Source organism: Ziziphus jujuba, chromosome 1 (genome assembly GCF_031755915.1).
Source record: "Ziziphus jujuba cultivar Dongzao chromosome 1, ASM3175591v1".
Taxonomy (NCBI): Eukaryota; Viridiplantae; Streptophyta; class Magnoliopsida; order Rosales; family Rhamnaceae; genus Ziziphus; species Ziziphus jujuba.
Window position 1 is genome coordinate 4738313 of NC_083379.1, and position 19429 is coordinate 4757741.

Genomic DNA, 19429 nt, shown 5'->3' on the forward strand with positions numbered 1-19429 from the left:
GAGGGCATGCATACTAGTGGGTTTTTCTTTTTTAACAAGGTATTAGTGGGATTTTTTTATTATTACAATATTTTTTCCTCAGGCGTTTAGAACGCACAATTTTCCAATCCCAAACATGGATAATTTACCAAAAAAATCAACATCAATTGATCGGAATTAACAGCGTTTAATGGACGAAATTTTGGATGGATTAAATTTTCCTTTATTACTTTTGGGAATTCAATAATTGACCCAGTGTTGGACCCACCGGGCATTAAATTATTACTGTAAAGCATGGTGGCATCAGTAAATTTATTTATCTATATATCCTGCTATATTCGTACTCAAAAGTTAAATTTGAAAGGGGCTAACTTGTCAATAGCTAGCTAGGGAAAACTGAACAATGAATCCCCTCGGATATGAGCCAAAAGACAAATATTCTTAATGCATTGTTTGGCTGCAGAGAAAGTTTTGTTTGCTAGCTTTTCGACCACCATCTTGGCAGGCAACTGAAAGGAGCATAAAGGTTTTGATTAAGAGAGCAAAAGAAGAAAAAAGCTGATGAAACATAGAAAGGGCAAAAATAGTCCAAGAAAGAGTATTCTTACATTTTAGTACCACAGACCCGTTATTCACTTTAGAATTCGACTCTTGATTACCCTCTTTTTTTTCTTTTTCTTTTTCTTTTTCTTTTTCTTTTTCTTTTGTGTTGGTTCGTATGCTAATTACAGTAACATGTTGTTGATACAATTCTTTGGAAATTGAGGCTTTATATAATTGCTAAGATAATATAAACATATACAGTTGATCGATTCACTTTCCGCAGGTTATTATCGTTATTATTATCATTATTATTATTATTTTTTGGAAATACAATTTTTACAGTTTAAATTTTTAAAATTAGTGATAGTTTAATATATTATTAGAGCTAAAAATCTTTAAGGCCCTCTTTGCAACAATGCTCTTAGTATAGAACTTTTTTTTTTCTTTTTTGGAGAATCACTATGTAATAAAGTGATTTTTGTCAATAATGTCATACTGTATATGGTACTTACAGTCATTAATATGAAGTGATTTTTGTCACAAGAGGTATTCACAGAGTATTTTAATTAGGCCATAAAGTAAATTGAGAGTTTTTTTTTATTATGAGGATGGGAAAATATACATTCAGACTATTATTGGAGTAAATAATATTTGTCATAGTTAAGAAATGATGATCAATGTTCAAAGATATTTAATTAATCTATGGAAATTTATTTTTTACCCAATCAAAAACTAAAATGAAAAAAAAAAAAAAAAACTTCAGGACTAAGTTTTTATATACGTTTATGATTAGCGTAACATTAATTTTATATTTTTTTAAAATTTCATAGATACCATTAAAAAAGAAAAGACTTCAAAGTGGAAAAAAGTTCCTTCTAGCATACAAATTAAAACAAAACAGAAACAGTAATACTAGTACTACTCCAAAAAAAATATATGAAAAATTCATTGTTTCTACTCATGAAACACTCAATTATTTGAACCTAACCGACCAATAAGCTATCAATATTACTTAAAAAAAGAAAATTCACCAAGTTGTTTGTACTGGATATTTACCTAATCACATACATAGTAATGTGTTGACTATTATTTTATTATATTTTTGACTTCTTACATGGACCAATCACTACACATGTAGTCATATAGCTGGTGAATCTTATTCGGTGTAATGACAAATTAAATAATATTTTTGTTTCTTAAAATTTAGAAAAAAGATATAGTTTAAAATTGTAATATTGTGGTTTAGCAGAAATTTTTTCCTAGTAAGGACAATTAACTTCACAAATTTTAAATTAAAGGTAAGATCAACTTTAAGGAGCGGCTCTCTTTTGAAAATTCATTCTCTTGAAGGCGACAGTCCACCTTAATTATTCTCTATGCATTATTGCTGATAAACTTACATTCATAGAAGAATTAGTATCAAAATTTATATTTGCACCTAGAAGGAGGTCACTAAATTCTCGTTTCTTCATTTAGTGAACGAAAGAAAATGCATTTCCTATAAAGCCCCTTTGTACGTAAATACTCATATATAAATATAACTTTATTTCTCTTGCTTCCAATATTAGAGGATCACTTTAAAAAAAAAAAAAAAAAAAAAAAAAAAAAAACTGAGAATGTGTGTGTGTGTGTGTGGGTGGGAGAATGTTTTGATGAAAACATTTTTTTTTTTTTTTGAAACATGATTACAAACTAATAAATTGATAAAGTTGTTTTTTATTTTTTTTTATTTTTATTTTTTATAATGACAAACCATTCCAACATTTAAATACTCTTTTTTTTTTTTTTTAAATCTAAAATTTAAGTACTCTTATCCAACATTGGTGGATATTAGAAAATAATATATGGTATGGGCCCATTTGAAATAAGTATGAATCCATTTTCTTTTCTTTTCTTGAAGACAAATTAAAATCCATCCCACCGTTGGATGAAATCCATTTAAAGAATAGCATGCACTACGCGAAAATTGATATCTAGCGACACTTATTTAGCGACGCTACGAAACAAACACGTCTGAAAAAACAAAACCGCGACTCTGAGGTTAATGCGTCAGTAAAAATTCAATAAATATACGACGTACTATATAGATTGTGCGTCGCCTGTTCTCTCCTCCACTTTTTTTTTTTTTAGTTCTTTTAATTAATCTTAATTTAACAACAAATAACCCATAAAGATATTAGAGCAACATAACTGAGGTTGATTTTTTTTTTCTTTTTTGTTATACGTTTAACAGGCGACCCACAGGCGACCGTGCGTCGCCTGTTCTTTTTTTTTTTCAATTTTTTTGTTTAAACATTTAAAAAAAAATCAAAATAGGACCATAACAAGAATTGAACCCAGAACCTCTTACACTCTCAAGAAATCACCACACCACTAAGCCAAATCACTTATATGTACTAATACAGCAAAAATTTGCTAATATAGTGTTAGGCGACGCATTATTGAATCAATGCGTCGCCAAATACAAGAACAGGCGTCGAATGCGTCGCCTGTTCTTTTTTTTTTTTTCAATTTTTTTTAAACATTTAAAAAAAAAATCAAAATAAAACCATAACAAGAATTGAACCCAGGACCTCTTACACTCTCAAGAAATGACCACACCACTAGGCCAAATCACTTTTATATATTAATACAGCAAAAATTGGCTAATATAGTGTTAGGCGACGCATTATTCAAACAATGCGTCGCCAAATACAAGAACAGGCGACGCAATGCGTCGCCTGTTCCTTTTTTTTTTTTCAATTTTTTTGTTTAAACATTTTAAAAAAATAAAATCAAAATTAGACCATTACAAGAATTGAACCCAGGACCTCATACACTTTCAGGAAATCACCACACCACTAGGCCAAATCACTTTTATGTACTAATATAGCAAATATTGGCTAATATAGTGTTAGGCGACGCATTATTGAATCAATGCGTCGCCAAATACAAGAACAGGCGACGCATTCCTCAACAAATGCGTCGCCTGTTCTTTTTTTTTTTCAATTTTTTTGTTTAAACATTTAAAAAAAAAATTAAAATAAGACCATAACAAGAATTGAACCCAGGACCTCTTACACTCTCAAGAAATCACCATACCACTAGGCCAAATCACTTATATGTACTAATACAGCAAAAATTGGCTAATATAGTGTTAGGCGACGCATTATTCAAACAATGCGTCGCCAAATACAAGAACAGGCGACGCATTCCTCAACAAATGCGTCGCCTGTTCTTTTTTTTTTCAATTTTTTTGTTTAAACATTTTAAAAAAATAAAATCAAAATAAGACCATAACAAGAATTGAACCAGAACCTCATTCACTCTCAGGAAATCACCACACCACTAGGCCAAATCACTTATATGTACTAATACAACAAAAATTGGCTAATAGAGTGTTAGGCGACGCATTATTGAAACAATGCGTCACCAATTCCTCAACAAATGCGTCGCCTGTTCTTTTTTTTTTTTCAATTTTTTTGTTTAAACATTTAAAAAAAATAAAATCAAAATAGGACCATAACAAGAATTGAACCCAGGACCTCATACACTCTCAGGAAATCACCACACCACTAGGCCAAATCACTTATATGTACTAATACAACAAAAATTGGCTAATAGAGTGTTAGGCGACGCATTATTGAAACAATACGTCGCCAAATACAAGAACAGGCGACGTATTCCTCAACAAATGCGTCGCCTGTTCTTTTTTTTTTTTCAATTTTTTTGTTTAAACATTTAAAAAAAATAAAATCAAAATAGGACCATAACAAGAATTGAACCAAGGACCTTATACACAAAAAAAATAAAATCAAAATAGGACCATAACAAGAATTGAACCAAGGACCTTATACACTCTCAGGAAATCACCACACCACTAGGCCAAATCACTTATATGTACTAATATAGCAAATATTGGCTAAGATAGTGTTAGGCGACGCATTATTGAATCAATGCGTCGCCAAATACAAGAACAGGCGACGCATTGAAGAATGCGTCGCCTGTTCTTTTTTGTTTTCAATTTTTTTGTTTAAACATTTAAAAAAAAATCAAAATAAGACCATAACAAGAATTGAACCCAGGACCTCTTACACTCTCAAGAAATCACCACACCACTAGGCCAAATCACTTTTATGTACTAATACAGCAAAAATTGGCTAATATAGTGTTAGGCGACGCATTATTCAAACAATGCGTCGCCAAATACAAGAACAGGCGACGCATTCCTCAACAAATGCGTCGCCTGTTCTTTTTTTTTTTTCAATTTTTTTGTTTAAACATTTAAAAAAAATAAAATCAAAATAAGACCATAACAAGAATTGAACCCTGAACCTCATTCACTCTCAGAAAATCACCACACCACTAAGCCAAATCACTTATATGTACTAATACAACAAAAATTGGCTAATAGAGTGTTAGGCGACGCATTATTGAAACAATGCGTCGCCAAATACAAGAACAGGCGACGTATTCCTCAACAAATGCTTCGCCTGTTCTTTTTTTTTTTTCAATTTTTTTGTTTAAACATTTAAAAAAAATAAAATCAAAATAGGACCATAACAAGAATTGTTCTTTTTTTTTTTTCAATTTTTTTGTTTAAACATTTAAAAAAAATAAAATCAAAATAGGACCATAACAAGAATTGAACCCAAAACCTCATACACTCTCAAGAAATAATCACACCACTAGGCCAAATCACTTATATGTACTAATACAGCAAAAATTGGCTAATATAGTGTTAGGCGACGCATTATTCAAACAATTTGGCGACGCATTCCTCAACAAATGCGTCGCCTGTTCCTTTTTTTTTTTCAATTTTTTTGTTTAAACATTTAAAAAAAATAAAATCAAAATTGGACCATTACAAGAATTGAACCCAGGACCTCATACACTCTCAGGAAATCACCACACCACTAGGCCAAATCACTTATATGTACTAATATAGCAAATATTGGCTAATATAGTGTTAGGCGACGCATTATTGAATCAATGCGTCGCCAAATACAAGAACAGGCGACGCATTCCTCAACAAATGCGTCGCCTGTTCTTTTTTTTTTTTTCAATTTTTTTTTTTAAACATTTTAAAAAAATAAAATCAAAATAGGACGATAATAAAAATTGAACCCAAGACCTCATACACTCTCAGAAAATAACCACACCACTAGGCCAAATCACTTATATGTACTAATACAGCAAAAATTTGCTAATATAGTGTTAGGCGACGCATTATTGAATCAATGCGTCGCCAAATACAAGAACAGGCGACGCATTCCTCAACAAATGCGTCGCCTGTTCTTTTTTTTTTTCAATTTTTTTGTTTAAACATTTTAAAAAAAAATCAAAATAAGACCATAACAAGAATTGAACCCAGGACCTCTTATACTCTCAAGAAATCACCACACCACTAGGCCAAATCACTTTTATGTACTAATACAGCAAAAATTGGCTAATATAGTGTTAGGCGACGCATTATTCAAACAATGCGTCGCCAAATACAAGAACAGGCGACGCATTCCTCAACAAATGCGTCGCCTGTTCCTTTTTTTTTTTTCAATTTTTTTGTTTAAATATTTAAAAAAAATAAAATCAAAATTGGACCATTACAAGAATTGAACCCAGGACCTCATACACTCTCAGGAAATCACCACACCACTAGGCCAAATCACTTATATGTACTAATATAGCAAATATTGGCTAATATAGTGTTAGGCGACGCATTATTGAATCAATGCGTCGCCAAATACAAGAACAGGCGACGCATTCCTCAACAAATGCGTCGCCTGTTCCTTTTTTTTAAAAAAAAATTTTTTTAAACATTTAAAAAAAATAAAATCAAAATAGGACCATAACAAGAATTGAACCCAAGACCTCCTACACTCTCAAGAAATCACCACACCACAGGCAATCCTTCTTGAAGAGAATACGTTGCCTATTCTCTCAATTAACAAAAACAAAAATTTTGAAAGACATGCAAATTTTATAATGAGTAAAGGTGTACTTGAAAAACATAAAAATAAACAGCAATCTTCGATATTTTGCTTCGCATTTTTAAGAAATATTTTCGGTTTTTATTTGTAGTTGAAAAATAAAAATATTAATCAAAGAAAAAAAATGCAATTGGGAGAAAAGGCGCGTTCTTGCCATTTTTTGAAAATTTTTGGCGCGTTTTTAAATTTTTACGCGCTCCTTTAAATCCATTTTTTCTTTTTTAAAACTACATCAAGTACACCACCTAATCGATATTAGATTTGGAAGCAATCTAAGAGAGACTTGAAGAGTGAGATATTCCAGGTTTCATTTTTCATTTGCCTACGTTGTCGTCGGCCGAGAAGCTAGATTTCTCTTTGTCGCCCTCGTGATTTTTTGGTTTTCTTCTTTCTTTATCTCCATCGTTTAGGTGAGTTTCTTTTTTCTTAACATGAGGTGGGTTGTTTTTTTTTTTTTTTTTTTTCATTTTAACTGCAGCTTAGGTTCATTGGGTTTTATTAATCTTGCTTTTTTAGAAATTATGTTTGTGATATTGCTTGACATTATTTTGCTAAGTTCAACAAGTATTTTGTGTTGAAGATTAACTTGAATCAAGATGGTCTATTGTTTTAACTTCACCACAACATCGTACGGTTGTTGAAGAAGATGTTCTTGGAGATACAAAGATGGCTCACAATCCATTTGTCATATAGTTGCCAAGTGTCGATGAAAATGATAATGAGGATGAATGTGAGAGTGACTATGTTTGTAATGACTATGAGGGGAGAAATGTGATTCGTCAAATCTTAAGAACAATGGTAATATTTTTTAAATTTTCATTTATACTAAATTACAAATTTAATAATGATTAATATTTTATTTATTTTGCATAAGTGCATGCTAATAACTTTTTTAATGTTTCCATATGCAGTATGAGGATGTAATATCGTCAACAAGAGGTCAACTTCCATCTCAATGAATATGCATTCATGGAAGTTTAATTAATATTAAATTTGTTATGAAAAATACAATAGCTTACAAATTATGTAAAAATATATCAATGAGATGATATTTAATTTATTTGATAATTAATTTGTTATGACAAAATATTTATTTAAAATTTTTGTATTCTATTCATTTTGGATGAAGCTAGTTTTCATTTTTTTGTATTTTAATTATTTTTATATTTTTACTATTTTAATCACTTTTCACAAAATTTAAAAAAATTAAAAAAAAAAAAGAAGGGGCGACGCATTAAGAAATAATGCGTCGCTAAAAGTGTCGATCCGTCGGTAAATAGGCGACTCTATTAATGCGTCTCTAAATAGGCAATTCTACTAATGCGTCGCTAAATAGTCAACTCTATTAATGCGTCACTAAATAGGCGACTCTATTAATGCGTCGCTAAATAGTCACTTTATTAATGCGTCGCTAAATAGACGACTCTACTAATGCGTCGCTAAATAGTAAAATGCGTCGCTAAATAGGCGACACTAATAATGCGTCTCTAAATAGTCAATGCGTCGCTAAATAGGCGATTCTATTAATGCGTCGCTAAAAGTAAATATGAGTCGCTAAAAAGTCAAAGATAGGCGACTCTTATAATGCGTCGCTTGTTGTCTTATAGATTTAGCGACAAGACATTAGGCGACACCGTGCGATACGTCGTTATTTATTTTGTGCGACGCATTTATTGCGTCAGTTATCAACGCGATTCTAGTAGTGATGTATTTGACACCAAGGTTGATGCCTAACTTCAAAATCAGCGATCAGTAATATTTTGTTTATGTGCAATTGGAACCTGATACAATCGATTTGGAGCGCTAATAAACGTATAACTATGCAATTAATTGATCCATTGTTTAAAATGTTCTTAGGGAGCAATTATTGTCTGCAGTGAGTACGACGAGCCAATTAATCCCAATAGAATTTAATACCAAACATTTGAAACATATAAAAGGCTTTGTCCAAACTTCAAGCAGCATTATAATGAATAAGGGACATCTACTGAGGGTTGGACCCATCTCACAAAGATGTCTCCCAATTTTGTATCATTCCCTCCTTTCAGTGTCTCACATTCTTTAATTTTTATTTTTTTTATTTTTTATTTTAATTATATATCTATATCATCATTGTAAAGTAATAATTCTTTTATTTTCTTCATCAATTATTTGAAAAAAAAAATTGAAATTTAGCCTCCATATAAATATATTTCGTTGTTGGATTTCGTCATTTCTGGAAAGTTATATAGCTAAATTTAAATCAGATTATCTAGTCATCAATTTATCATACAAAAAGTTTAGATATCAAAGGATGTGTCAATTTTCAATTTATATGCATTTGCTCTTATTTGCTTTTGCATGTGAGTCTTGTTTATTTTCAATATCTAATTAAAATTTTATCACATCACTTTAATTATTTTCAAGTTTTGGTTCATAAATAAATTTGATGTTTATAATATATATTATAATACCTTAAACTGCCTGTTTGCCACGATTAAAAGTCCAATAAGATTGGTTTGATCATCATCTTTATCTACCTCCTTCTGCACCTAATTAATTAAAATTTTTCTGGGCTTGAAACTTTTATCACTAGCTAGGTGTTCTCTTTGATGGTACTTCACAAAAAATCTTACTAGATTTTAGGATGCAAGTAATTAAATTACCAATATCATAGCTAAACAAACATTTAACAAATTATAATTATATAATTAGTCTCCTAAAACCTATATACCAGTTCATAATAAACGATGTAGTAACATTGCAAGTTAACAGTTCGCATCTAAATTCATGCATTTAAAACTAAAAACCTAATGGAAATTTTGACAAGCCTCATTGTATACTTGGCACATTAATACATTATCATGTATTTCCATTGTAATCTGAGAAATAGTTCCTCTAAGTATTTATATTATATAACAAAAATGACAATTAGTTAATAAGAGTTTTGGATCAGGGTTTTTCACCGAAGCAATTATAAAAGGAGAAAGTATTAATGTTCTCTTGAATGTACCAGCAGCTAGATGGAATCCAATTTAAAAAAAAAAAGGGACTTAAGATAGAATCCAGGCCAAAAAAAACTTAAAAGGTTTCATCGATCAGTAAAATATTTGTGCTGATTCACTTTCTTGGCATACATGCATCATATAATAATGAATGTTTGTCATTTCCTGCATGTAGCCGCACTCAAAAACCTGACATTGAGAGCTAAAAATTTCCAGACATTATTTTAAGAGCATCTCTGAAATTTTACAGCTTCTATGGCCATATTCAAGTAAGTCTTGAAAAAGGAACAAATTAAGATGGGACAGCAAGCAAATAGTACTACAAATTGAAAAGTACGTAACACACATAGAATATAATTTATATATACACAAATTATATGTAACTATAAATTGAATTAAATTAAAAATTTAAAAATTTAAAAAACAAAGAGAAAATGAAAGTCATAAAGTAAATTATAATATATATATACATAATAGTTTTATAGTACAAACTAATCTATATACGGATCATATTTAAACCAATATTTTTTGAAACAATATATCAATTTTATTGTATATAAATTGATATTTTTTTAAAAAAAATATCAGTTTAAAAATGATCCACAATATATAATTTATATATATATATATAAAATGATTCTACTACCATCCGGACTACATATGTATATATATGTTTTGATAATAATAAAGCAAATTAGAATATATTATATTATATATTTGTTTTGGTAATAATAAAGTAAATAGGAATATATATTATATAAGGATCGGCAAAACAAATATGATATTGTTTTATATATATATATATATTGCTCATTATTACTTTATTAGTGGCGACGGATTTGATCGATAATGATTTTTTACAGTAAAATCTTTGAGCTTTTTTATAATATATCAAATCAGTAATCTCTTTGCTGATTAAAAAACAGTAAAATAACAGTAAATTAAGGAGGAATAATTAAATAATTAAAATATAATAAAAACCCAGGGGTACCAAATCTGGTTAATGCATAATTAATGCATAAGTCATTGGTTGGAGTACTCTATACATATATATATATATATATATAGACATTTATTTACTCTTTAAATGGTGAATGTAAAAAAATTAACATCGGACTGACTTGTAACACCGACAAATGAGACGGGGTCCATTTTTTTATGTGGTAGTCATAATGTAAAAATATGAAAAAGATAAATGATAATGATTGTATGGATGATGACATACCATAATCCTATATAGCTAGATATATAGCTAGCTAGATTTCTTTTCTCTTCATATCCTCTATTTTATACATATACATATATATATATATATATATATGTGTATATGTTTTTTTTTTTTTCAAATTTATAAATTAATTTTCTGATTCTAAATGAGTACTAGAAGCAATAATATTTTTTGATTACATTAATAATAATAATAATAAAATATAGTTAGTGCAAACAGTGAGATAAATAAAAATGAAAGAGAGAGAGTGAGAGGAAAAGAAATGAAGAAAAAGAGGAACAAAAGCACCTTGAAGGGGCCCCATGAGATGTCCTCTCAGTAGACCCATTGGATGTGATTTTCATCTTTCTCCACTGCACTTAACCTATTCTTCCACCTCCTTCCTCTCTCCTTTTCTTTCCCTGTCATTTCATTTCTTTGCCAAAAATACACAACAATTCCTCAATTCTTCTCTACCCCTCACCTTTTACACAATAATTAATCATGTCTTCCGATAGACCAATTAAAGATTCCGCTGAAGGCTCCTCTTCACGATCCATCACCACCACCACCACAACCACCGATCACCACCATCACCACCAACACAACCACCAACAGCATCAACAGCAGCAGCCCTCGGCCGCCGCGGCTCCGTTGAGCCGCTACGAATCGCAGAAACGCAGGGACTGGAACACCTTCGGACAGTACCTGAAGAATCAGAACCCTCCGGTGTCCCTCTCCCAGTGCAACTGCAATCATGTCCTCGACTTCCTGCGCTACCTGGACCAGTTCGGAAAGACTAAGGTCCACCTGCACGGCTGCGTCTTCTTCGGACAACCCGACCCGCCCGCTCCTTGCACCTGTCCCCTCCGCCAGGCTTGGGGCAGCCTCGACGCGCTGATCGGACGGCTGCGTGCGGCTTACGAAGAGCATGGCGGATCGCCCGAGACCAACCCTTTTGGAAATGGAGCAATCCGGGTGTATCTACGTGAGGTGAAAGAGTGCCAAGCCAAAGCCAGAGGGATTCCTTACAAGAAGAAGAAGAAGAAAAGGACTAGCAGTAGTAATCATCTTAAGGCAGCAAGAGATCAGGAGTCTAAGCTTTTCAAGCAATCTTCGTCCTCTTAATTTTAATGCCATCCTCCTCTCTCTCTACCTATATAGCGTAGCTTGCTTTCTTCGGATTCATATGGTAATTTTTTCTTCACTACATACTCTCTCTCTCTCTCTATATATATATATATATATATATATAGCTGAAATATTTAATTCCTCTCCTTAAATTGATTTAGCTCTCTTTAATTTGTTTCATTCATATAATATATTTAAACCAAATTTAGATACTGAGAAACTAATATTGATAATGAAGGAGCGGAATATTGGATGATATCCACAGTTAATTTATACATTAATTTTGGGTATGTGAAATTCCATGGTAAAAACCCTAGAGCTTAGGGACAAAAACCCTAATTTGGTATATGAGTTTTGGAAGAGTGTAAGCTAAAGAGTAAGAAGAAGGAGTTTGGCTATGTGATTGACCAAATTCATGTTAAATGGATGCCATGATTGGAGTGGGAAGCATATATATATATATATATATAGTGCCCCTCTCTTTCTCTCTTTGTTTCTCTCTCTCCCTCTCTCTCTCTCTCTCAAATCAGGCAAAAATACTGTTTCTGGGGTGTCCTAATTAAATATTTCTCATTGCCTCTTTACTTTTCCTTGTTTTTTTTTTTTTTTTTGCCTCTTTTGTGATTCTGTGCGATTTCCTGCTCCCCATGGGTTACCATGTGATGGATCATACGTTGCATGTGATTTATATAGTCATGGACGTAAGAATTAACATATATATATATACATATGAATTTATAATTGCATACTGCTTCTCATCACTAAAAACATATCCCAAAACAATTTGTTTTCTCTCTCTAGCGCTCTCTCTCTCTTTATATATATATATATGGGTGCGCCAAGATTTTATAATGTTTAATTTTGTTGTGGTGGAACCAAAACTCATTTAGAATATGTAGATATTTCATATTGCTAGAGACCATCTGTTTAATTGTTGAAGATTTTATTCCTCATTTTAGCATTTTATTAAAGATCATGACAAATGCAATAGGATATCTTATTAAATTATAAATTTATTAATATCGAAATGTTAGAATCAACGTAATTGTTAAAATTATAAAAGACGTTATCAAATTTATTGGATATAATTGATAAAATGTTTAATCATATACGGATATAACTAAGTAATGTTTACTATGATTTTAGCATTTGATTGTAGAAAATTTGTTTGTTTTTAATTCTCTTGTATATATATATGAATATATATTTGTATCATCTAGATATGGGTAGCTAGAAAAGAGTGTTAAATTGGTTGATTAGTCATTTTGCTTGATGATGCATCTAATTAGAATCTTCCAAGCAGTTTAACTGAAATAACAGCTTTTGTTTTCAACCAAATTTTAAATTTCCTTTCTAAAATTAGCCTACTTAGTCTTATATTTAGTGTGAAGGGTTCAGAAGAAACCGTTAACTGTTAGGCAGCCGTTGAAGAAGTTAGGAAACCAAGAAGGCTCCAGGTACTTTTAGAAGCTAGCTAGTAGCTAGTTTCTGTTAAGTTTCTTATGCTGAGCTGGAAACTGGTTGAAGCGGTTATAAGCTATTGGCTAAAAACAGCACTATAATATTACCAAAACAAAAGGAAAAAAAAAAAAAGGCACTGTATATATATATATGGTTGAAATTAAGAAGCCTTTTAGATCATAATTATTGAAGCACCTCTTTATCTCTCTATTAGCTCTCTCTAACTTCCAGTTCACCGCCACTGTTGCTCTGCAGCAGCCTTTATCCACTTCTTTAATCCATTAATATTTTTAAGGCTTCAACAGTAAGGATTGAAAATTAGTTGAAACTTGCAAAAAAACAAATTCGTATTTCAAAGTTTTGCTTGCATTTTACTAGAATTTGAAAACATATGTATATAAATCTATCTAAAAACTTAGTCATTAGAAGCATTCAAAAGGAAAATATGTCTTTGTAGTTGCAGAGTTCTCCTTTCCGAAATGGATTTTTCTTGAGTTTTATGGCATGAAGGCAGCTGTCATTAACAATGTGTGTGCGTAATTATATGTATATGTATATATAATATATGTATTTATGTATATGAATGTGTAATGTATGTGTTGAATATACTAGTTACGCATGTCACTGTGTGAATTAACAAAACTGGTTTTGAAATTTCTTATCGTTACTATGGTATAGCTTGTTTGCTTAATTACATGAATTTCCGTTCATACATGTATATCACTTAATTATACACAGCTCCCATGAAAATGTATCATGCCTGTTTAGATAACAAACTATGTCATATGCCATGCATGTCAGAGGTCCTCTAGATTTGTGTAATAAAAGAATGTTACATGCTCACTATAGATAGAATCATTGCATTAAATTTATGGTACGTTGCTCTATACTAGAAATTAATCAAACAACTAATTATAAATGGTAAAAATAAAAAATAAAAAATTGATTTTTGTGACACTTGAAAGTCAGTTGAATTTTAGTGGTACTCGGTTTTGTTATTGCCTTTTGATTTATATATTATATACGCCTAGCTCTCTTCCAAAAAAAGAAAAAGAAAAAAAAAAAATATATATATATATATATAGATATAAAGAAGAAGAAGAAGAAGAAAAAGATACTATATATGTATGCTTGATACACAATTCTTTCTAGGAATTGAGTTCGATCAAATTAAAATTAAGTCAATATTATCCGAATTCACAATAAATGTTGAAGCTTTTTTTTTTTTTTTTTTCATAGGCCTAATTTGTACAGTTTTAGGATATTTTTTCTTCCAATTAAACCAATTCATTTTTCTAACTACACAAAAATAAGGTAGCTTGCTAGTTACCTATTATAAAAAATTTCTCAGAAAACAAACAATGGAATAAATATAGAATGTACAAAAAATATTTCATCAAATATTTTAATTTTTTTGTCAGTTATTTCATCTATATTCTGCTTAAAAATATTATATATAAAATTTTATTATAAAAATAATTTATCGATAAGCGATCAAAACATTTGTAGGCATATTCTTAAAAAATGTGCCATAAAAAATTTATACAGCAGCACATAGGCTTATTTTTTTATTTTTTTATTTTTTTTGCTATGCAGCACATAGTCTTATTTTAGTATTACTGATTATATATATATATATATATATGAAATTAACAATTCAAGTACGGTCTAGATCTTCAAAATCTTTCAGTACTCTGGTGCAACTATTAAACTGACAAGATATATATGACTATGAGAGTTAATGTATTAAATGAGAAGGGCCAATTAAGAAAAATAATTAATCACTAAGTTTCAATACAATAAAGCAATGTAATCAAGCAAAAGAATTATAATAATGCAACGGGTATATAAAAGCTATGGATTGCCGTACAATAAGGATATAAAAATAGATGAGGTTATAAAAATACCGTACCTTATTATTACATTCAATCATCAACGAAATCTTAAAAAATAAATGAGTAAAGAATCCTTTTATCCATTCATTTGAAATTCTATCTGAATTCCTCTCAGATATATATATATATATATATTTTTTTTTTGAGTGGAGATTGATATATGTCACTTGCAAGTGCCTTTTTTATTTTATTTTATATTTTAGTTGCATAATATGCTAGACCTCTAACATGTACATGAACCAGCCAGCGCCCTAGGAAATTTCTTTAATGTGGAGATGAGAATATTTTGCATGTAATAAAACGTACCTTTTATTTTTAGTAATATTCATCATTGCCCTTATCTCCTTGCTAAATGAGGTTTTCCTTTAAAAATCTATCAAGTTTTCTTGTTTTGCGAATGTTTGTATGGTCTATTAATTTTGTTTCTCGTAACGTATAATTAATGCCCTAACACACTTTCATTCTATATGGTCTAATTAACACCCATACAAGTGCACATACATAGAGTAAACGGGAATCTCTAATCAAACTAAATTCAGTATAACTAGGTGATAAGAGCTTACCCATTAGATAAAATAATAAAATTATTTGGGTTGAAATCGAAAATTCTAAATATAACAATTTATAGCATTTGCTACATAAATATCTCTTAATAAAGGAAAAACATTTATTAAGAAATCCCTTGCTAGCTAGAGAATTCTTGCACATGTATGTGTGTGTGTGTGTATATAGGTCTTTATCATGTCAAAGATACTTGCATGTTAAAGTTGGTAGTACACCACATTTAACATAGAAAGTAGCTAGCTTCGTCTGGTATGATGCATCAAGATGGCAAGTAGCATAAAAAGGAAAGTTAGCTTCCAGCCAAAAAAAAAAAAAAATGAAAGGAAAGTTAGAAAATTAATTTAGTGGAAAAATATCAAAATTGCATATCTTAGTCTTTATTTTCAAAACCATAGAATTGTATGATCACAAGTTAATTCTGATTGAAAATTTTCATTAGTTGTCTAATTTAGCAGGACATGGAAACTTGAATTTTAAGTACAGGTGAGCTTTTATTCTTTGGATCGACGAACTATGTACTAGAACATAGATATGTGGAGAAAATAACTCAGTGCTAGAATTTTGCGCACTTTAATGTCCCATTTGTTATGTCATTTTTTTGTGATGATATTAAATTTTGCAGAACAATTTACTTTTCAATTGCCTGAACAAGTTTTTAAGTGAAAAACAACTTAATCGAACAAAATTTCTTGATTTTAAACTTTATTTTCTCGATGTCATCAATCTTTTTTCCAAATATAATATACTTTATAACTTCTATGGATTAAAATTCTTTTCAAATTCTATGTGTAAAAATTTCCAGTTATGTAATCATAAAAAATATTATTGTAAAAATTAAAAAATAAAACTATATTAAAATTGTTTTCAAACTGTGAACCCAATGTTATATTTTCTTATGCAATCAACTTGTTTATCAATAATATGACACTATGACATTATTATATTAGTTGAAAAATTAATATAAATAAGTAAATCACAATATAAGTTAGTAAAATAATAACATGCTATAACTTGGTAATAAGTTGGTAATCAACTTAATGCCCATAGCATTATTGTTTTGCATTCCTTGATAAATTCACTAATACATTTGTTGTTAATATCTTAGCATTACTCAATACCCTTGTTTATGACCATTTTTCTTCATTCAAAAGGTAACCAAATGTTTATTTAAATCTCATACTATACAGTTCTAAATTACCACCAATCGACTTAGTAGTGTATAACATTTTCACTCATTTGTAGGCCACTTTAATTAGTTTTCACAAGTATTAATTTTTCTAAATGGATGTTAATATGATTAAAACCTAGGCATATAAAATTTTGAGTTCTCATACCATGTTAAATTACCATTGCGTATAAAAAATTTAAGCTACTAAAATTTGAGTTATATATATATATATATATATCCAAGTAGTGTCTTAACACATAATACATATTTAAAATTTATAAGATATTTTCATTTAACCAAAAAAATCTACCATATATTTGATAATGAAACTTTGATTTTTGTTAGAAAATTAACTCCAATATACTTATTTCATTAGATCACTTGATTGAAGAATAATGAGCATTTTATGGGATAACAAAATTCACATTAGGTATCTATCATGCATTGTAGAGTCTCATATTGCTCATAAACTACATGCTACTAGGTTACTTAATGACTCAAACATCATTTTTAGGACTCTTGGATGAGGTTTTTAGGAACAATTCCTATCATAAGACACTTTAAATCTCAGGTTAATTAATATTTGACATTAAAAGTAAATCCTACTTTCAGTTCATCGATGTATAGATGTTACTTTTATTTCATGTCCTTCCCATAAATTAACAAACAACGAAAAGGGATCTAGGCATAAAATAAATTTCTTTCTTTCTTCGTTTTCATTTTTAACATTATTTGAATCACATCCATATAAAATTAATAACATGAAATAATTAAGTGATACAATAGAGAGTACATATCTGTATATGCTGAATTGGCAGCGACCAGAATAAAGAGCTAGATATATTGGAAGATTGATGGAGTATTTAATTGTTTTTGTAGTGATTCACGATGAGCGAGTATAGAGACGTCGATCATGTTAAGCTTCCTTGCAGTACTCGGAGGGCAAAGTCTTGGTTCCTGGTGTAGCAAATTGCCAAACTACATGCGTTTAGACATTATCTATCTATCTTTATATATATATATATATATATATTAGCACCAAAAATAAAATGGTTTTTAATTTACTGTTTTCCAATGAAGAGAATTCCCTGTATATTTTGTTCCAAAGTGTATGTTAGTTTTAGAATTAGCTGTGAAAGGCAGAGTGTTTCAGTTTTAATAGAGAGAGATGAGAACGTAGTCTGCAGTCATATATAAACTTTTAAAAGTTAGCAAATATATGTCCCCTCTACTCCGAGGGACTAGGCACTCCCATAAGCTCGTTTTAATTAATGGTTGTTCTTCTCTATCTGCAGTTTATCTTTTTCTCTTGGGCGCTTATTATTGTTATATATTGTCATAATTATATATATTTACTGTAACAGATTATAATCTATTGAAATTCTGTAAATTTTGTTTTCATATATAATGCTGGAAGAATTTTGATTGAGCTTTAACATGCTTACTATCCTTCTTTTCTATATATATATATATATATATATGGTCTCTTTTAACTAATTTAATTTACAAAAATATGTTGCGTTTCTGAACATACTTGAATTGGCAGATCACCCAACAGGCCAAGTGGATATATGTGGAGTTTATATGTGAACATACTTTTTTATGAATAACCTCGGTTATAGAATATTAAGATACTCTCAAGGATTTGCACTAAGGTGACAGCTTATATATTATTATATCCTGCTCTATAACAATATATATTTATATATATATATATATATGTATACATATTCATATTAATACCATAGACCTTATGAAATTAACCGTTTAGATTTAGTTTTAAAAATAATCCCTCCAATTAAACAAGTTCAAGCAAACTGATTGAAGATCTTAGCCCATTGTTATTAGGTTGACCTCATAAAAAGTCTTTATTTATCTTTATATATACATATATATAGCAGGAAAAATAGTGTTTCCCTTCTGTTTCTACAAAATCACATAATTAATTAGTCTGATATGTCCTTAATCCATGATTATATATTTTTGTGGCAGTACCAGAGCGTTATTTACTTATCTTTGATTATCAAATCCATGAAACAAGACTCCAGATCTAGCTAGGTAGCTGGCGTTATGTTTATATTAATTTTAAGTTTATATCATCATGCAATCAAATCCACATCTCATTTCTAACGTTAGATGGTTTTGGAGTTTGAGATTACCCTATTTTATGCAACTTTTTTCCATGTGTAATATGCTTTTTCTGTTTCTTGCCAAAATAAGTGCCACCTTAAAATCCTCGGTATAGGATAACAGATCCGGCCTTCAATGCACGCTAGTCTTTTTGTAAGAAAACAGAGCTACGACCCCCATTCTACGTACTCTTCTTTTACCCAGCAAGCTAATATTTGTTTTTAATCCTTCAAAACCCGCAGTTAAATTTAATATATTAACATTAAACAGATATGAAGGGAGTCCAAAACAAATCATGAAATAAGTACAGATTAATTTCATTTTGCTATCAGTTCAGAAGTTAAATAGATAATGGAAGGTTGAAGTCGAAGAAATGAAGGTTATGTATAGTCCATTCG

General features: G+C 30.0%; 1 protein-coding gene across 1 annotated transcript; it reads left to right on the forward strand.

The window, feature by feature from the left end:
- Positions 1 to 10997: 10997 nt before the first annotated feature.
- On the forward strand, positions 10998 to 18337 carry LOC107410630 (protein LIGHT-DEPENDENT SHORT HYPOCOTYLS 10). The gene is made up of 2 exons (XM_016018085.3): positions 10998 to 11874; positions 17781 to 18337. The coding sequence occupies exon 1, from the start codon at positions 11187 to 11189 to the stop codon at positions 11808 to 11810; it is 624 nt and encodes a 207-aa protein (XP_015873571.1). The 5' UTR covers positions 10998 to 11186; the 3' UTR covers positions 11811 to 11874; positions 17781 to 18337.
- Positions 18338 to 19429: the final 1092 nt, after the last annotated feature.